The sequence below is a fragment of the Penicillium cataractarum genome (assembly GCF_028827025.1).
Source record: "Penicillium cataractarum strain IBT 29864 chromosome Unknown utg000005l, whole genome shotgun sequence".
In the NCBI taxonomy this organism is placed as follows: domain Eukaryota; kingdom Fungi; phylum Ascomycota; class Eurotiomycetes; order Eurotiales; family Aspergillaceae; genus Penicillium; species Penicillium cataractarum.
In genome coordinates, this window is record NW_026622741.1 from 175822 (window position 1) to 195644 (window position 19823).

Genomic DNA, 19823 nt, shown 5'->3' on the forward strand with positions numbered 1-19823 from the left:
TATTGATTAGCTGTCTGAAAGGAATAGATGATATGCTTGATAACCGAATGGATATCGATCTCGACCTGGGCCTCCCTAGTCAAGAGAAGTCTTGCATGAATCTAGCTCTTGTAGATCTGGCGGCGCAGATAATTCCCTTTTGAGCCCTTGAGAATGTAATCCACATCAGCACGGAACTCCGTCTTGTTCTTAGGGTCCTGCTTGCCCCATGCCACAACTCGATCAAGATCACCTCGGAACTGGTTCACATGGTGAGCACAGTAATGGCAGAGGAACAGCCCGCATCCAATGTGAATAGTGGTCACATCCTGGAAGGGTCCTTGGGAGCTAACTTGGGCAGTCTGATCACTGTCACAAGACCAGAAAGCAGGCTCCTGGCAAAGACTGCACCATGGCTGAGGAGCGTGTGGGAATGATTGGCCGTAGCATCGAGACGATGGTTCCTGCAGGGCTGCACGAGCCTGAGCAAGATGATAATATGCCCCTGTGGGATTGTAGGGAAGATGGGGGTTCATGTGGTTCAACAGAGGAGAGATGAAATCGTGACAGCATTGCATGATCTGCAGTCTTTCCCGGGCACAGTCCCAGCACATACGACTTGGTTCTTTCCCTTCCCCTTGGTGTCCGTCGCTAAGCTCGATCAGCCGGCCTGTCTCGAAGTCCAGAATATCCGTGTTTCGAGGACCGAGTCCGACGATTCCATATGCGAAATTGGAGCACCAATGGCACGATAGCTGGCTGTTCGGACTCAGGATGGTGAGAGGGTGTGGATAGTATGTCCGAATTCGGTAGGAAGTCCCATATGGATTCGAGGATAGGTTATCAAAGGTGGGAATAAGGCATTGAGGTAGCCCAGAGGCAGCGGGTGTATGAGGACCCTGAATCGATGGGCCCTGTGTTGACGACAGGCTCACCCTGGTAGTGAAGTGATTGATTCTTGCAGTTGTAGCTGGAAGGATACCGCCGGACTCATGTAACATCGACTTTGGCTTGGAATTTTGCTCTGGGCCACTGCTGGACTCTTCCGGGGTCCCATCATCGTGATATTCATCCGTTGTCTCTGTCTCCGTGCTCACCATGAGGTGCTCACCAGTGGGCTGGCATCTGGCTGGACCAGCTACACACTGGAAGCCATGCTGAAGGCATTCCCAGCAAGGCTGGCTGTGATCATAGTCCCCGGAGAGATACGAGCAGCGTAAACGACGTCTGCTCTTGCATGGTTCACACGGGCGTTTCCAGATAGGTGGTGGATCAGGAATGCAGTCACACTCGTCATCACGACAGTTTTCACAAGGATAGTGAGATGGATCATCAACGAGCGAACACTCCAGGTCCAGCTCTTGGCAAGCCAGACATCCTCTTGCCGCAGGATTGTTTTCTTCGGGGAGGCCCGACTGGTTGTCGTGGCCGATATCTGGACTGCCCGGAGAATCCGCAGCATCCTTTCGTGCTCGAAAGAAGTAGGCCTTCTCAGGATCTCGCTCAATCTGAGGTTGCCAGAAGGTCTCCCACTTTGACTGGCCAGGAGTGTCTTCCGGAGTGACGGGAGAAGAGGAACACGGTGCATCTGCTTCGTTATCTGCATCAAGTGAGGATGTAGGGGTAGGGGAGTGACTTCTGGCTCGTTTGGCTGGTCTAGCACGCGAGCGAGCCTCTCTGTCAGAGCGAATTTGACGTTTCGAACGAGAGCTTCGCTCGGGGGTGTAGTCGTCATCCTTGTCATTGTCAATCCAGGAGGACATGACAGACGTGGTACTCTTGTTTCGGCTTCTCAAGTGATAGGTGTCTTCGCACTCAAAGGCTGCTTGGGTGTGGCCTGGAAAGAGCCGTCGGGCCTTCTCCAGCCTATCAGGAGAGTATGCCATGATGCTGAGTGGTGGAGGTGGTGAAGGTGGTGAAGGAGGAGAAACAAATGTCGGTGATTGAGTGTTTTGGATGGAGTGAGAGAAGTGTGCGAGAGACGTCGAGGTTGGAAGGGCGCTTGTTAAAGGAAGCAACATAGAGGGAGATGGAAAATGGCACTTGTGTTGACCAAGAAATGTTTGTGTATTTCCAATATCAAACGACTAAATACATGAGAAGGAGACGACATGATAATTAGCAAGCTCCAACTCCTCTAACCCGCTTAAATAACCCTTAAATCCACGGAATCAATCTATAAAACCCATGATAACACACAATCAAAAACCATAAAAAACCCGAAGTGACGTGAAACTGAAAGACACCGATTCAACCAAATTCAAACAACCCATCCACTCGTCCGACCGCCGCTCATGCGGTGAAAGACACGGCAACGATGCTGGGGCTCGCTGCTGGTGTCGATAAAAGGCCAACATTCGTTTCCGTTGGCCAGGCAGATCCGCTAACGACAAGATTTCTCACTTCTTGTCGTTGTCGCTTCACAATGTCCGAGCTTTGAAAGGGGTCGGAGAACGACCACCGGCCTGTAGCTCCAAATGAGACGCCAACATAGACGGTGGCGATCAGGATAGCCACCAAGCAGAAGCCGAGAAAGACTGCGAGCGCGTATAGCCAGGAAGCCCGCTGTGACTCGCTGCGGGTGGACCACCAGTGCTTGGGCTTGGCCCACACGGCGTCCCAGCATTTTCGAGGCCGGGACTTGTTCACCGGCACCTGGGTCTTGCTGGAGAGGTCATCTCCAGGGTCGGATGGGACGAGTGTCCCAAAGTTGAAATCTATATATGTTAGTTGACTTTCTTCAAAATGATGAGAGTCAGAGCAAAGCTTACTAGGGTGAGGTCCGTAGACCTCGTCGTAGACCCCACGGAAGTAGGCGCGGTCAGGCTTGGCGGGAGTATAAATAGGGAGCGCCATTTGATTTGACGCTTGTTGGTTTGACTTGTAAAGATTTTTCAGGGGGTCTGGAAGAAGAAGAGTGTTTGGAAAGTTGGGTAGGGTAGATGGAAGAAACAGGTGAAAGCAGAGGTAGCTGGGATTTGGGACGGTATTTGAATCAACGCCAAGACTAATTCCCATGCCTCTCTGGATTATCTCGATCCAGTTTCATACCAGTTCATTCAGAATCATACAAATCAGGTCTAGTCATTTACCATCTAAGGAATCGAAGTTGGAGGTGGACCATGGGATGGGCCAGAAAGCCGCCGCATCCCAAAATGGTACTTATGAGGTGAGGCTCTTCCCGTAGAGGGAACGTATCGTTCACGACTAGTCTATTTAGGGCAAGATATTGCCCAAAAGGTATGTTGTGGCTATTTCAATAGAGATATGGGTGGAAGATGAGGTATAGAAGATTCAGAACTGATTGAGAAAAAACGGCAGCATCGCTCGCAATAAAGACCTTGGTGACAATACAATAAGAATACAATAACGCCCAATCAACCCTTTCTCTAAGCTTAGTGGACGTAGTAGTTGGAAGATGGATCAGAACATTATGAGTTCCATTGTCTTAGTCGATAGCCTTTATTCAAAGAAATCCATATAACACTTGTAGCACGCACGCCCGTGCCCGGATCCTCTTCACTATCATATTGAAAATGTATAAGCTTGCAGGGTTACAGGGAATGCCATTGTGTCTAATGTTGATTATACGGATTGATAATTTGATCGTGAATTATCACCACCTTCTCGGATCTTGGAGCACCTTGAACTTGAGCGGCGAGTATCTGGGCTCATAAGTATAACTTTTGGCTGATCTAGATCTACAGCTTTATGCTAAAGTCGGGGAGGTCAAGACCTTCGTCACTGTCAAGAGGACCAAACGGGTGGCGATCATATCCTTCATGTGCCCTAGCTCAGATAATAACTTTGCATAGCAGCATCTGGGACAAGTAGCGGAGTCAGAGAACGCAGTTCTCCATCCTAGGGAAATTGGGACAATTGGTACATAGAATTTCCTGGTACTGTAATCCATACATCTCGTATTTGGATGTCCACTAAGCCCTCAGTGTTAGGACTATCCAGGATGAGGCTCATGTAGAACTTGTGCAGCTTATTCCAAAGCTTTTAGTGCCTGGATTAGTGGACTAAAATTCACTTTCATTTTTAGATAGCCCGCCATCCATATTCCACTTATAACGAGCGAATCACGGTTGTTTCAAATTACTACGAGAGCCGTTCCGTTTCTAAATACTACATTTACCCAATTCTACAATGATAGGATCCTATAAAATGCGAAAAATAATTGGAGGGGTATCGATGTGCCAGTGACTTCCATATCCCAATTTAGATTTCCGGATACAATTCAACCGTCCTGTTCTAGCCTGGCCCAAGTGCTGATGCTCGTAGGTTACTAAGCTGGTTATGGAATTCGGAAGTTTCCACGAAACCCGCGCACCAGGAGCCCATGGAAATTAGCTATGATCAATATCTATATTGGCTGTTTACCTTATATGGACAACTTCCGATAATGAGCAGGACCGTCCAAAGTGGTGATCGCTATACTTCTATCCAATCGGAATCTGTCGACAGCGGTGAGTGACCCGCTGATGCCAAGACACGCTGATTGGGTTACTCCACGTGATAGCGTTATCTCGCGGCTCCTCACCTCACCTCAACGGCTGCAATCAGCTCCTGTTATGCTCGAATCTGTCCCTACCGAGGTGTGAGCTGGTCTCCCACGGTCAACATACAGCTCCAGTTCACTTCTCTCAGGCACTGTCGGGTACAGGATCCATCCATATTGCTTGTTTTATCGTGGTGATGTGGATGACTCAACCGCGGAACGGAAGTACTCGTGCACAACAGCTATCAGCTCAATAGAGCTTGGCTTTTCTAGGAAAACCCCTAGCTAGTACTGCCTAACACTTATGGTGAGTTGATCTGTCGTATATGCCGAAGCCAGAGTCGATTCTTTTCCGTATTTGCCGGCATCGGCATCTGGTCTTTGTTCAGAGCCCTTGGGGAGCTCCTGAGCTAATGAGGATCGATCTGGGGACGCTTCACATCTTCGCCCACTTTTCCTCAAAGTCTTTGATCCACACTAACTTGATGCTCATCATTCTGCAGGAATATTATCAATTTCTCCAAATACTTATCACCCATTTATCCAGCGATACAACTTGATCGAAGCTAGCAACATACCTATCCTGTCACCCAAGGGCACTACACTATACTTCCACAGTCTGCTCAACCTTTGAAAACTACAACTGTCGTCACCATGGAATCCTCACGATCCTCATTAGCTTCGAATAATACCCGCGGTGGTGGATTTTCCGAACACAAGACCATGCCTCAACTGGATACTCTCATCTCGCATCTCGTGGCCGCCAAACGGTCCCTTTCTTCCATCAACCACGTTTGGCGGGCCAACGAAATTGTCACCGCCGCGCGGTCAGCCCTCGAAGAAAGCGTCGTCGTGTCATCCAGAACAGGCTTCCTGCGTCGAGGCTTGAACAATCAGCTTCGGCTGCTCTACGATGTCCGGTCGGAGGTGGAGCATATCTCGCATCGTGGGCGACAGGACTTCTCAGATGCTTTGAAAAGTCTTGATGCTGCAGATGCGCGCCTTCGGAGTACCTTGGATCTTCTGCGGAATACCATCGTCCACGCTTCATTCCGACCTAAAGATGAAGACCCCAAGTCTCTGCATGACTTTGTCGATGAGCGTGGCGTCGAGGAGCTACATGCCGCCATGAAGAGCTCTATCGACAGGACAAATGCTGCACGGGCAGATCTCGATACCTCGAATCGTGAGTTTGACGACGAGCTTCAATCCATCAAGCAGGCGCTTCGCCATTATCGATCCGCGACTAGATTGGCGTCTTCTCGAGCCTCTGCATCTTCATCCTCGTCATCGACATCGGACTCTGATCTGCTCGCCCTGTCCACTATGCCCAGCATGCTCCAGTCATTGGAAGGGCATGCCCAGGAGATGGCTGGTCTCCTCGAATCCCTCGTCCGCCACTTTGACCTTTGTGTGACTGCGGTGAAGCACACCGAAGGCGGCGGCGCGGCTGCCAGATCCATCACAGGAGACATGCCAGCCGAGGTCCAGGCCAATCACGATGGGATTCCGCATATCGGCGAAGAGATCAACGCGAACCTGAATGCTCCGCTGGACCCGTTAAGCGACTCGGAATATTTGGAAATGGTCAACGTGCTTGTGAAGGATGCCCTCGAAGCCGAGGACGTTGTCATGGAGATCCAAGATCGCATTAACGAAATGGAGACCGTCCATGAGCAGGTTCATGCGCAGCGAGACGCTCTCATTGCAATCTCTAATGCGACGCTTGAGGTTCACCAGCACTTGTCAACATTGGCTTCGACTCGCCTTCCTCGGTACATCTCCCAGGCACACAACTTCACCGGTGTCTGGAACGAAGAAAACGAGCGCATCAATGCCGGTCTAGGGGAGCTCTCTGACTTGCACTCCCTCTATGAAGGGTTCCTGAATGCCTATGACAGCCTGATACTTGAAGTGAACCGTCGAAGCCAGATCCGCTCTCGTGTGGAGAAAGTCCTTCGTGACACAAGGAATAAACTGAATCATCTCTACGATGAGGACGTTACTGCCCGAGAAGCGTTCCGCGTTGAACAGGGCGATTTCCTTCCTTCGGATATCTGGCCGGGTATTGGCCGTGCACCCATGCAGGTCCAGTTCCATCGCATTGCTGGTGGTCAGCTGGAAGGCGTTCTCGAGGAAGCACGAGACGTCGAGCAGTATAATGAAGCCCAAGCGGCTGCTGAGAGTACGAGCCGCGATGCTACTGATGATACTGCAGAGGGTGAAATTATCCCCAGCCTGCCGAAGGACGCCGTTGATCAAGCATACGCTCGTTTAAAGGCGCGAACTCGGGCCTTTGCTTGAAGACATACATCCCCAAACCCGACGAATGTAATTCACATATTTACTTCTTTGCTGATAGTATCACTCTATAGTTTGTGGATTCTTTCTTATCCTGGTGACACATTCGCCTGTTCAATTCTTATCTAACCATTTTTTTTTCTGTCCTTTTATTTACCCTTTACGCGAATTCAGCTTATGTCTTCCAGGATAGCGTGGCGTTTTATTTTCTTTTATTTTCGATACATTTGATCAACGACCCGAATGATGAAAGCCAATCGGTCTGACTCCCCATTCAAGATCTTCCCATGGACATGCCGGCTCTCTGTGGACTGATGCATACTCCAGCGCTTATGTGACGGATGTAAGCACTGCCACAAGACGAGCTGGCGCCATCAGGTTGTGACGATGGATAGGCATGATTCACAAAGAGAGCTCTGATGGGTAATTACAGTTCCGGCCATATTTTATTGACAAATAAAATTTTTCCCTTTTTTTTCAAGTAGTTACATGTTAAGAGTAACTTGTATTTTGCAGTTGAATCCTATTTTATACCCAGGTATCTATGTCCAAATGCTCCAGCCCCATATATGCATTTTATCGTCAAATCATGGCAGAAATCTCCATTGGTGAAGAGGCGAAGGGAAGAAGGCGTAGAGCCCATAATCATGTATGCATGCGAATAGAAAAGCGATCGAAAAGTTCCAAAGAAAACGCCTATTTCTTCTTGCGGGAAGAAGTAGAGACCAGGCGTTTCTTAAGGTGTTTCGGCATCTTGTTCGCACGCTGCTCACGCTTCTCTTCCTTGACCTTGGCCTTGTGCTCGCGCTTACAATCCTTGTCCTCGAAACGCTTGCCACGAGGAGGCTTCTTTGCGAAGGGGTCGTGCTCTGCGCCTTCTTCGTCCTCCTCGGAATCAGAACCAGAGACGGAGACTCCACCACTGGCATCGGATTCTTCATTGGCCTCGGCCTCGGTGGGCTTGGCCTTGCCAGTGGCTAGCAGATCTCCGTAAACCAGGTCGGCACCGCCACCATCACGGATCTTCTCGGCATCACGCTCGACGTCGTACACTTGATCGAGGGTCTGGGGGATGTATTGTTGACGGAACACGGCAGTGTCGACCTCCTCAGCCTCCTGATCACCACCTTCCGCACGGGCGGCGAAGAGCTTCTCAATCGCTTCAAACATCTCCTCGTTACCTTGAGTGATGTCGGTAGGGCCCTCGGGGGAAAGGATGAACTGGAAAATAGTGCGCTCGGGCAAGGTGTCGACACCCTTGCGACGGAAGAAATCGCTCACGTTCTTGATATCCATACGAAGGAACTCCAAGCTGCGAGGGTGATCATGCTCAACACTTTGACTAACATCAATGATGTATAGACGTTGCTTGTGGTACAGAATGTTGTACTCGCTCAAATCAGCGTGGACAAGACGGCACGTCTGGTACATGACACGCATGCAACCCAGCAACTCCATGTACAGGGACCGCCAACGGGTCTCGGGCTCGGGGATGTCAAACTCAACATCCTTCAGACGGGGGGCGGCTAGACCCTTCGAGCTGCCGATGAAGCCCATGACAAGAACGTGCAGACGCAGGTAGATGGGCTCGGGGCAAGGAATACCAGCGGCATAAATTCTCCGCAAGTTACGCATCTCCTTCTCGGCCCACAGCTTCACCATGGCGCGGTTGTTGCTCTTGTTGTATCCTTGACGGAATCGGAATTCACCAGTCACATACTTGTCACGATCCTTGAAGACCAAAATGCTGGTCTTGTAGACCTTGATCGCACGGTGCTGCGGGGCAGCCTCTTGGTCCTCATCGGGGAACGACATGGCATGGTAGACGTTGGCCTCCTTACCAGTCGACAAACAACCGTGAATCTCTGACACGAGTCCGCGATTGATCATTTGCAACAGAATCATTCGAGTGCGGGGGTCCAGCACCTGTTCCGATGTAGCACGGTCCGCGCGATCTCCACCACGTCCACCACCACCACCAGACAAACCAGACTGCTGGTCATCGAGCTTGATCTTGGCAGCATGTCGAGTAAGGGACTTGACTTGATCGTCGACGGAGGCGTATGTGTTGACTGTGGGCTTCTGTGTGTTCGTCTTGGGATAGGTCCATCTCGGTGCGTTGGGATCGGCGGCGAGGTCGTTCAACTTTCGCTGGCGGTTATAGGCCTTGGTAAGATCGGCAGGGTCGGAGGATTGGAAGTCTTCCTGGTCCAATTCTTCCTCCTCGAAAATGTCGTCGTAGTATTCGTCGTCCTCTTCCTCCCCCTCTTCCAGGTCGGTGGGTTCTTGCCCCGCCACGGCTGAATTTGCGCCTTCGGGTTGCACGTATCCCAGGTTTGGTACGTAGGTATGGGATGGTTGGATGCCATCAGCAGGGCCTGGGGCCTCTGCGGGCGACTGAGAGGAACTCATGATCTGTGTTCAGGAGTCAATTTTTTTTTCCAGATCTAAAAAAAGTAAAAAGTGATGCCCGCAATTACTTTTTTCTGTGGATGCCCGCTTCACCGCCTGGCAGAACCCCGCGCCCAACGAGACGCGCTGATTTCGCTCCTCGCGTAGTCCTCCTTGCCCATCGCGACAAAGCGTGCTCCAATCCCACGGCGATTTACCTCTCGACGAGAAGACGGCAGTGATCTGAGGACCTGACAATACTCAGGGACCCGACTTTACATCTTTAGCGCTGGCTGCGTAATGCGCTGTTCCCTTTGATCATCGCGTCACGCGTGTCTCCCCAAGATGTATGTGAAGCAGATTATCATCCAAGGCTTCAAGAGGTAAGTGAAAGATCGGCCTTCACCCCCACTTTGTGTCGGCGACCATGACCAACCTTCTCGCGACAACAGCTACAAGGACCAAACGGTCATCGAGCCCTTTTCGCCCAAGCACAATGTCATTGTCGGTCGCAATGGTTCTGGCAAAAGTAACTTCTTTGCGGCCATTCGGTTCGTCCTAAGCGATGCCTACACTCACCTCGGCAGAGAGGAGCGGCAGGCTCTCTTGCACGTACGTTTTGCCCTCGTGCGTTCGCATTCTTTGTTATATTAACCCGGCGCAGGAAGGTTCAGGCTCGGCCGTGATGTCGGCCTACGTTGAGATCATCTTCGACAACTCGGACGACCGATTCCCCACCGGCAAGCCGGAGCTTGTTCTCCGCCGTACAATTGGTATCAAGAAGGATGAATACACCCTTGATCGCAAGAATGCGACAAAGAACGACGTCATGAACCTCCTCGAGTCCGCCGGTTTCTCGCGATCGAATCCTTACTACATCGTGCCTCAGGGCCGAGTAACAGCCTTGACAAATATGAAAGATTCCGAGCGTCTAGTGCTCTTGAAGGAAGTGGCCGGTACCCAGGTTTACGAAGCGCGTCGTGCGGAGTCCCTCAAGATCATGCAGGAAACGAACAGCAAGCGTGCAAAGATCGACGAATTGCTAGACTATATCAATGAGCGCTTGGCCGAACTCGAAGAGGAGAAGGATGAATTGCGCAACTACCAAGAGAAAGACAAGGAACGCCGATGCCTCGAGTATACCATCTATTCCCGCGAGCAGCACGAAATTGCGAATGTTCTCGAGAATCTTGAGGAACAACGGCAGAATGGAGTTGAGGATGCGGATAACAATCGGGACCAGTTTGTCGAGGGCGAGAAGGCCATGGCTCAGATCGATGCCGAGATTGCTGAGTATCGCCAGCAAATTGAGTTCTTGAAAGTGGACAAGGCTCAACTGGAGGATGAGCGCCGGGAGGCTTCCAAGTCATTGGCGCAAATCGAACTTCGTGCTAAGGCTCTTTCAGACAACCAGGCTGCTGCGCAGGCACTGAAGTCACGACACGATAACGATCTCAACGCCGTGCAGACTGCCATTCAGGAGCGCGAAGAGGAACTCGAAGACCTCCTTCCTCAATTCAATGCCTCCAAGGACGAGGAAGATGATGTCAAGGCCCGTTTGACTGAAGCAGAGACGTCCCGTCAGCGCTTGTATGCTAAACAAGGCCGTAACTCACGCTTTAGGAATAAGTCGGAGCGCGACAAGTGGCTGCAAATGGAGATTCGCGAGACCCACAGATCCATTGCCAATGTGCAAGGCGTTGTCACTCAGACTCAAGAAGATATTCAGGAGCTCGAAAAGGAGATTGCCCTGCTCGAGCCGGAAACTGAGCGCCTACGGAAACAGATTGACGGCCGTGGCGATACGATGCACTCTGTGGATCAAGAAATTCAGAACGCCAAGGACGAGCGAGACCGACTAATGGATCAGAGAAAGTATGTTTGCGCTATCCTTGACAAGCCATCGTCGGAATGCTAATGCTTTCTTAGGGAACTCTGGAGAGAAGAAGCCAAACTCGATTCCGTCCTTTCTAGTGCTTCTCAAGAGATGGACCGTGCGGAGCGTAGCCTTTCTCAGATGATGGACAACAATACCAGCCGCGGTCTGGCCGCTGTCCGACGAATCAAGCGTCAACATAACCTCGACGGTGTTTATGGTACCTTGGCCGAGCTCTTCGATGTCAGCGACAGGTATCGTACCGCTGTCGAGGTGACTGCTGGACAAAGCTTGTTCCACTACGTCGTCGATAACGACGAGACTGCGACCAAGGTATTGGAGCTTTTGCAAAAGGAGAAAGCGGGTCGTGTTACATTCATGCCGTTGAACCGTCTGCGGTCTAAGCCTTTGAACATGCCTCGCGCCAGTGACACGATCCCCATGCTCGACAAGCTTCAGTTCGACCCCGCTTACGAAAGAGCTTTCCAGCATGTATTTGGCAAGACCATTATTTGTCCCAACTTGCAGGTCGCTGCACAGTACGCCCGAAGCCACGGTGTCAATGCCATCACTCCCGAGGGTGATCGGTCCGACAAGCGTGGTGCTTTGACTGGTGGTTATCATGATGCACGCCAGTCGCGACTGGATGCTGTGAAGAACGTGGGCAAGTGGAGAGATGAATACGAGTCTAAGCGCAACCGTGGAACTGAGATCCGCAAGGAGCTCGAGAAGCTCGACCAGCTGATCACAAAGGCAGTCGGTGAGCTCCAGAAGCTTGAGCAGCAAAAGCACCAAGTGCAGAACAGCAGCGGTCCTTTGCGACAAGAGCTCCGGAGCAAGCGTGACCTCCTACAGAAGAAGACTGATAGCCTTGACGCTAAGCGCCGTGCACTTCGCAATGTTGAGTCCAACCTGGCGGCTCTCAATGATCAGGTCAATGCTTTCCAGGGTGAAATGTCGTCACCCTTCCAGAAAGCCTTGACGAACGACGAGGAGGCTCACCTGGAGACGTTGAGTGGAACGGTGCAGGAACTTCGAAGAAAGTACCAGGAACTGTCGAGCCAGCGAAGCGAGTTGGAGGCCCGCAAGTCCGTGTTGGAAGTTGAGCTGCGTGAGAATCTGAACCCTCGTCTCGATCAACTACAAAACCGAGATGTGGATATGGCCGAGGAGGAAGTCCAAGGCAACCTGAAGGAGACACAGCGGGAACAGAAGCGTCTTAGCAAGGCCCTGGAGAAGCTCAATGGTCGCCTGAAGGAAGTGGACTCCTCCATCGAGGAGGCTACCACCAAGGTTGCCGATTTGCAACAGCGCAATGCCGATACCCGACGAGAGATGGAAGACCTAGCCCGGTCTATCGAGAAACATCAGAGACGTATGGAGAAGAGCATGCAGAAGAAGGCCGCTCTCACCAAACAGGCTGCAGAGTGTGCTGCCAACATCCGCGATCTTGGTGTGCTTCCCGATGAGGCATTCACCAAGTATAAAAACACCGACTCCAATGCCGTTGTCAAGAAGCTCCACAAGACCAATGAGGCATTGAAGAAATATTCTCATGTCAACAAGAAGGCCTTTGAGCAGTACAACAGCTTTACGAAGCAACGCGAGACGCTGACCACCCGCCGTGAGGAGCTGGATGCCTCTCAGAAGTCCATCGATGACCTGATCTCAGTTCTGGACCAGCGTAAGGATGAGGCGATTGAGCGAACCTTCAAGCAGGTGTCCCGCGAGTTTGCCAATGTCTTTGAGAGGCTGGTCCCCGCTGGTCGTGGCCGCTTGGTGATTCAGCGCAAGACTGACCGCACCGCTCGTGCTGAGGATGACCTTGACTCGGAGGACGAGGAGGCCCGACAGAGTGTGGAGAACTATGTCGGTGTCGGCATCAGTGTCAGCTTCAATAGCAAACACGACGACCAGCAGCGCATTCAGCAGCTAAGTGGTGGCCAGAAGAGTAAGTCTTTCTCCCAGATACCTTTATCTTTGTGTACTTTGTTCCCATTCTAACGATAAGCAGGTCTGTGTGCCCTCGCTCTGGTCTTCGCCATCCAAGCATGTGACCCGGCACCTTTCTACCTATTCGATGAGATCGACGCCAATCTGGATGCACAGTACCGAACGGCAGTGGCGCAGATGCTCAAGTCGATCTCGGACTCGACCAATGGACAATTCATCTGCACCACCTTCCGACCGGAGATGCTTCATGTGGCAGAGAAGTGCTACGGCGTGAGCTTCAGCCAAAAGGCCAGTACGATCGACGTGGTATCGCGCGAGGAGGCGTTGAAGTTTGTGGAGGGACAGAAGGCGTGATTGGGGAGGTATGGAACCAGGCTTGATCGATGTAAATTTCTTCTTTTCTTCATTGCTGCGGTGGTGGAATGGCGTTTGTGATACCGGATTTCCTCTACAGTATTACTTATTTATCATTTCTTCCGATCTTCTCTTCTGATGTAAATTGTGTATCCGCGTTTCAGCAAACAATCTATAGATATCGAGATAATATCCATATCCAATCGAGGGATGAATTGTCACGCTCAGAGTCTTGCTCCCTGGGCTCATGCGAAATATATACATGTCTATATGCTAATGTCTACGAGGCTATTCTCTTCTATGACTGGGTCTTCTCACCCGACCACTCCGCCAGAATTTCCTCAGGGACATCCCTAACAAGAATATGCACATGCTCCAAAGCTCGCACACTCTGCAAGCCAACCCAATTCTTAAACCACAGCACCTGAGCCCCGGGGTCCGAGAACCTCTTCCCAGCATCCTCCGCCAATCGCCGCACAAAAGTCTTCTGCACAAACTCGTCAATCAACGCCCGCGACTCATCCGTCAAATGACCCTCCTCGGACTTCACTGGGATCGGAGTCCGCAGCCAGACAACGAGATGATGAATGCCGGGGTCCAGCCCGTACGGCCAGTCATTGCGCAAGATCTTGTAGTCCTCGGGATCGGCAAATGGGCGCGGGTTTGTGAAGGGGATGGGCCCACTTTGAATAGCCGCGGATACAGCGCCGTTGGGTGGCTGCGTGGTTCCGTTGGGGGCGCCATTTGCCGGTGCTGGATGCCCCGGGGAAGTCCAGCGAAGCCGCTCTTGACAGATATAGTTCATCATCGAGCCATATTGGGCCTTGGTTTCGGCTGACCAGGCGAGGTATCGGCGTAAATCGGAAGGTTTGCGCTTGAGGGCGCCGAGATCATTCCGCGCTGGGTGGGTTTAGGTTAGCTTAGTGAGGGGGAAGATGAGGAGAATGTTTCGATGAGGGGAAAGGAATGGTGGAATCATCTCGAAAATAGTTTACTTTGTACTTACCGATGATATCGCGGAGATCATCCCAACTGTGGGCGACGAATTCCTCGTCGGTCATGGCCAATAGCTGGTGGTCCAACGGGGTCAAGTTGAACGCTGGAGGATGCGACATGGCGGAATGATCTTCCAGGGGGTGTATAGTCTGATCAGAGTAGAAAGGATATGTACAGTGAAAGTAGGGTGTAGTCCGATAGTGTGTTCTGTATACTTTGACAAGTAATTCTGTCAACAAAAAACGATCGGCGGGGAAAAAACAGACCCTCAAAGCCAAAAAAGGTGCGAACTTCCGTCGGGCGGAACTCTCCCACATGTCGATCTCCCCTCTCTCTTTCTACTTCTGATCTTCTCTTTCTCTTCTTCCACCTCCCCTTCTCCCACTCCTTCGCCCCCTATACTTCCCTTTCCTGCCATCATGAGGTAAGTCGCACAATTGATCTGTTTTCTAGACTATCCGTTTATTCCCACTTATTACTGGTCAATGGCTTACTCCGAGCTCCCTTTAGCGCTGTCAACGTTGGCGCGGCTCTCATTCCCTCGGCCCTTCTGGTCGCAGGTGTCTACGCCGTCAAGCCCGAGTATCTCGCCTATGCCGTCGCCCTTGCCGGTGTCATCAGCAGTGTCGCCTTCTTCGCTGGTGGTAGCAGTATGTCGCACCACATTTTCCCCCCGAAGCTGAACTTACGGCCGACCGCGTGCCTGTTTCCGCCATGTCCAAAAGTTTAAACGCTAATCATTCTCGTGTTACGTCCATTGCAGAGCCGCGCAAGGTCTTGATCCCTACCGAGTTCCAGCACTTTGTCCTCAAGGAGAAGACCGAGATCTCCCACAACGTCGCCATCTACCGCTTCGCCCTGCCCCGTCCTACTGATATCCTCGGTCTGCCCATCGGTCAGCACATCTCTCTGGCTGCCACCATTGGCGGCAAGGAAGTCGTCCGCTCGTACACCCCCATCTCCTCCGACAATGAGGCCGGTTACTTCGACCTCCTGGTCAAGGCCTATGCCCAGGGTAACATCTCCAAGTACCTGACCGAGCTGAAGGTTGGCGATACCATGAAGGTCCGTGGCCCCAAGGGTGCCATGGTCTACACTCCCAACATGTGCCGCCACATTGGTATGATCGCTGGTGGTACCGGTATCACCCCCATGCTGCAGGTCATTGAAGCTATCATCCGCAACCGCCCCCGCAACGGCGGTAACGACACCACCAAGGTTGACCTGATCTTTGCCAATGTCACGGCTGAGGATATTCTGCTCAAGGAGAAGCTGGACAAGCTGGCCAAGGAGGACGAGGGCTTCAACGTCCACTACGTTCTGAACACCCCTCCGGAGGGCTGGACTGGTGGTGTCGGCTTTGTCACCCCCGACATGATGAAGGTATGTACCCAATGGCAACCTTAAACTGCTACTCTCATCGCTAACATGTCAATTTAGGAGCGCCTCCCCGCCCCCGCCGCCGATGTCAAGGTCCTCCTCTGCGGTCCCCCTCCCATGATCAGCGCCATGAAGAAGGCCAGCGAGTCCCTTGGCTACACCAAGGCCCGCCCCGTCAGCAAGCTCGAGGACCAGGTCTTCTGCTTCTAAGCGTATACCAGGGAGTCCTTGTGTCAAAAAGTTTCTTCTTGCAGCGTCTTTTGGAGCTCTGTGGGCTTATCTCAGAGCATGACATGCACCAGTCATGGTGACAGTGTTAGTGTATAGGGAGGAACGAAGCTAGACTTGTCTATAGACCCTACAGGGACTGGCGGTTGGGCGTCGAGATGATTCTGAAATGTGCGAATGAGCGACGTTGTTTTTTGTTCCGGTTTTCTATGCTATATATCTCGAATGAACTTGTCGTCTGATGCTTCTAGCGTTATGGAGTTGTCTACAATAGAATTGTTCCTGCTGCTGGCTTTCATCTCACCTAACAAACTGCATATCCACTTGCCTCTGTATGGCGATCGGCTTTGAAATATTCTACTGGCGACTAGGCCAAGGGAATATGTGGAATAAGACGACTTTCTATTCAAGTTCAGCTCAAAGTCTGCTAGCACAATAGATACAACACATACACCCATCTCAAATCAACAACAAATCAACAACAGCTGTAAAAGAATCACCTACTCATTTAGACCACAAATCCACATCCTCCTCCCAAACCCACCCCTCCCCATCAAACACCATCCCCCTCCCAAAATGTACAAACTCGACACAATCTTGCATCCACTCATCACCGACACTGTAAGAACCATCAGCTTCGTCGCACAGATCAATATCAGAACAGGAGTCACCGTCAGTATAGAAGTCGTCCTCCTCTTCGGGTTCTTCATCTCCTTCTAGATCATCGTAGAGCGACCAGTGTAGCTCGAAATCCTCCCAATCGCTCTCCCACTGGTATGATGGGAACTCGTGTTGCCGAGGAATGAGCTCGTGAGGTTGGTTGGTGAGGGAATTCTCCATCTTGGAGCTCGTGATACCTTTGAATGTTTGTGAATGCGCCAGTTTGATATAGGTGTTGGTTCGAACCTTATAGCAGGTTATGATATGCTGGAAGCTGGAAGCTTTAATTTTGATAGATGAGAAGGGTAGTTCGAAATCCAGAGATTTGGAAATTATGATTGAGAAAGGTAAAGGGTGATGGGGGTTTATATACTTCTATTTCGACCGATTCCGAGTTTTTCATTGCATGAGTCCGATGAACACCTCATTGTCAACACCTCATTGTCTGATTTTGTCAAAGCTCCTCGAGCTCTCTATGTACCACAAACAATGGCTTCTTTGTTGAAACCCATCTTTGCATTACAATCTCAACTAACAAGAGCTTTGTTAGGGTAAGCTCTGTTGAAAGTACAGTAGTAGGAGAGCTCGATTACTAGCTTCAAAGCAGCTACTGCTGAGCTAGAATAGGTAATGCGCACTTTCATTGATCGTCGAAGACAAAGGAAGGTACTTAGCTACTGATTGGATATACTTGAAAGCTATTAATAGATTGCATTATCGATCAGTGCCACGGAAAGACCGATTCGAGAGGTGACGAAGCAGTGTCGGTAGAGCTGACAAAGTGATTGATGGTTTCTTTGTCTAAAGGTCGTCAGATAAAGAATTCTGAGCTTCGAGCCGTTCGCCCGTCTTGACTTTTGTGACTTGGTCACTACATTTTGTCTTGCTACAGAGTTAAAGTCCTATTATATCCTAACACACACTCGAACCCAATTATTATCATCACTCATCCCGTCCCCATTAGAACAGAACCTTCGAAACGTCCTTATTATCCTTCACCTTGATGTTCCGCATCATCAGCACCCAGCCAATAGACAAACCCATAACAGCAGTTCCAGCAATCATCATGTTCCGCTGGCTGAACGCATACGCATTCTGAATGGCAATACGAGTAGGCGATCCAACGGGATAGCTAAGCTGCACATCCAACGACTCATAGATCTCAGCCCACTGATCCACAGTCTCCGCAGGAAGCAGCTCCTGCAATTTCTTGGGAAGCGTGTTGGTCCAGATAGCACCAGACACACTGCTGCCGACGGCACCGCCGACGTTACCGAAGACACTCAGCAGGGCCAACATAGCAGCGTAGTCTTCGTGCTTAGCAGCGGCAAGGACGGCAACTTGTTCGATCAAGATCATAGTACCACCGCCGACGGCCAGGAAGATCTGGCACATGCACATGTATCCAACACTGTGACCCGGGGAGCGGAAGTAAATCATCAGTCCACTAGCCAGGAGGTAGAGTGGCACGGCAAACATGAGAAGCCACTTAAACCGACCAGTGACTCGGATCAGGTATCCACAACCGAGGAGCCAGATAGGGTCCATGAAATCGAAGATAGCAGCGATGTAACCGGCTTGAGTAAGGCTGGTGTTGAAGACCACCTGGAGGAAGGATGTGAAGTAGCTTGCCCAGCAGTAGTAAGAGACCTGGTATGTGATATCCAAAAGGCACGCGCCGATAACGGTACGATCGCAAAGGAGCGAGAACGGGATGAATGGCTTTGGGGCACCCCAGCGCTCGTAAGCGACGAAGGCGACGAGCACGCAGAAACCGACTACCATCATTGCGATGATCTTGGGTGATTCCCATTCTCCCTCGGTGTTGCCAGCAATGTTGAAGGAAGTAAGGAATAGGATCAAACCGCCGACCATGAGGAAAATACCGATGACTGCGAAGTTGATCAATCATGTTAGAGCGAGCTTTGCAAAGCCTGACGAAACAAGGGTACTCACTATCGAATTCAATAATGTAGAACCAAACACTCTGCACCCATGTCCGGGTGCTACGGGGCTTGTATTGCAGCCGACCTTCCCTGTCAGCCTTCCGCTTCGCCAACTCCCACGTAACGACCAACGGCAGCGCAACGATCGGAAGGATAATACAGATGGTACCATACGCCCACCGCCAGTTGGTCTCGTGGAACTGGTTGGACAAGGGGGATCCAGCAAAAGCGGTGATCATATAAGGCGACGAGGTGAAAGCGTACGCCAAACCACGATCTCGGAGGGAGGAGGTATCCGAGGTAATAACATCGATGGAGAAGATTGTACCGGTGAATCCGACCGTGTAGAAAGCCTAAAAAGACACAACATTAGCGATGTTGGGAGGCATATTATGGGCTTGGTGGATACCTACCTGCGCAGCACAGTAAGTTGCGATGTTGTTGCAGCAGGCCATCATAATGAGACCCATGATTGCGACCAAGACCATGATACAGATTCCCAGCGTTCGGTCCCACAAGTTCAGCACCTTTGCGATTGGCATCACACAAGCAGCGCCTGTCGAGTTGTTAGTATCCAACTGAGAAAAATTTCAGCGTTATGAGGTTTCATGATTCCATACCCATTACACTGGTCACAATACTGATCACCGTGAGCAGCGAGTGCTCCGAGAAATCACTGGTGATATAGGCCGAAAGATTGGCAGTCAAGCTGCTGTTCAGAGCGTTGACAAAGTATAGCAACCACATCCTGCAGGATCAGTCAGTGAGAATGTCACAATATGAATTGGATTGAATGGCTTACGAGGCATATACAATCATCAAAGACTTCCTGGACCAAGAAGAAGTGACTGCCTCTGCGACTCGAACACCATCCTGCTGATCTTCATCCTCGCCCTCCACCCGAGGAGAATCAGGATTCGGAGGCAATGGTTCCTCATTAACCCCCATGGTAGCGGCGTCCTTATCCGTGGTCATGTTGACAGGGGTGACCGAAAAGAGCTCTCAAAAGTGCCTAAGCTTGAAAAATGAGCAACTATCCCAGAGACCCAAATCTTCCGGGAATATGACTTACTTTTAAATCCCAGAACACGGGCCCTTGACCACCGTCGTCGCGTGGTGTCTCCACTTTCAAATCTGATAAAAATTTCCCTCTTGCCATTGCTTTGGAGCAGTGGCCACTCAGATTTCGAATACACTTTCTGATGGAGACTGGGTATGCGCGCACTTCTTGGCATACCCAGGACGCTCCGTCGAT

The 19823-nt window shown here is 51.0% G+C and overlaps 9 protein-coding genes across 9 annotated transcripts; 3 read left to right on the plus strand and 6 right to left on the minus strand.

The window, feature by feature from the left end:
• Nucleotides 1–101: 101 nt before the first annotated feature.
• On the minus strand, nt 102–1865 carry N7496_005835 (putative C6 finger domain protein; the record flags this gene model as incomplete). The annotated part of the gene is made up of 1 exon (XM_056698764.1): nt 102–1865. One exon carries the CDS (start codon nt 1863–1865, stop codon nt 102–104), a length of 1764 nt encoding a protein of 587 aa, XP_056554177.1.
• A 406-nt stretch (nt 1866–2271) lies between these two features.
• N7496_005836 (uncharacterized protein) lies at nt 2272–2835 on the minus strand (the record flags this gene model as incomplete). Its single annotated transcript, XM_056698765.1, has 2 exons — nt 2272–2696; nt 2751–2835. 2 exons carry the CDS (start codon nt 2833–2835, stop codon nt 2272–2274), a joined length of 510 nt encoding a protein of 169 aa, XP_056554178.1.
• Nucleotides 2836–5137: 2302 nt separating this feature from the next.
• On the plus strand, nt 5138–6787 carry N7496_005837 (autophagy-related protein 17; the record flags this gene model as incomplete). Its single annotated transcript, XM_056698766.1, has 1 exon — nt 5138–6787. One exon carries the CDS (start codon nt 5138–5140, stop codon nt 6785–6787), a length of 1650 nt encoding a protein of 549 aa, XP_056554179.1.
• A 693-nt stretch (nt 6788–7480) lies between these two features.
• Nucleotides 7481–9196, minus strand: N7496_005838 (serine/threonine-protein kinase RIO1; the record flags this gene model as incomplete). The annotated part of the gene is made up of 1 exon (XM_056698767.1): nt 7481–9196. The coding sequence occupies one exon, from the start codon at nt 9194–9196 to the stop codon at nt 7481–7483; it is 1716 nt and encodes a 571-aa protein (XP_056554180.1).
• A 324-nt stretch (nt 9197–9520) lies between these two features.
• N7496_005839 (chromosome segregation protein SMC) lies at nt 9521–13358 on the plus strand (the record flags this gene model as incomplete). Its single annotated transcript, XM_056698768.1, has 5 exons — nt 9521–9558; nt 9628–9787; nt 9840–11050; nt 11105–13002; nt 13066–13358. The coding sequence occupies 5 exons, from the start codon at nt 9521–9523 to the stop codon at nt 13356–13358; spliced, it is 3600 nt and encodes a 1199-aa protein (XP_056554181.1).
• Nucleotides 13359–13656: 298 nt separating this feature from the next.
• On the minus strand, nt 13657–14473 carry N7496_005840 (GIG1 family protein; the record flags this gene model as incomplete). Its single annotated transcript, XM_056698769.1, has 2 exons — nt 13657–14258; nt 14365–14473. 2 exons carry the CDS (start codon nt 14471–14473, stop codon nt 13657–13659), a joined length of 711 nt encoding a protein of 236 aa, XP_056554182.1.
• Nucleotides 14474–14773: 300 nt separating this feature from the next.
• N7496_005841 (cytochrome b5 reductase family protein) lies at nt 14774–15944 on the plus strand (the record flags this gene model as incomplete). The annotated part of the gene is made up of 4 exons (XM_056698770.1): nt 14774–14778; nt 14865–15004; nt 15118–15737; nt 15795–15944. The coding sequence occupies 4 exons, from the start codon at nt 14774–14776 to the stop codon at nt 15942–15944; spliced, it is 915 nt and encodes a 304-aa protein (XP_056554183.1).
• Nucleotides 15945–16466: 522 nt separating this feature from the next.
• On the minus strand, nt 16467–16802 carry N7496_005842 (uncharacterized protein; the record flags this gene model as incomplete). The annotated part of the gene is made up of 1 exon (XM_056698771.1): nt 16467–16802. One exon carries the CDS (start codon nt 16800–16802, stop codon nt 16467–16469), a length of 336 nt encoding a protein of 111 aa, XP_056554184.1.
• Nucleotides 16803–17582: 780 nt separating this feature from the next.
• On the minus strand, nt 17583–19543 carry mirD (putative MFS siderophore iron transporter; the record flags this gene model as incomplete). The annotated part of the gene is made up of 5 exons (XM_056698772.1): nt 17583–18514; nt 18579–18921; nt 18982–19124; nt 19189–19316; nt 19371–19543. 5 exons carry the CDS (start codon nt 19541–19543, stop codon nt 17583–17585), a joined length of 1719 nt encoding a protein of 572 aa, XP_056554185.1.
• Between the last annotated feature and the right edge of the window lie 280 nt (nt 19544–19823).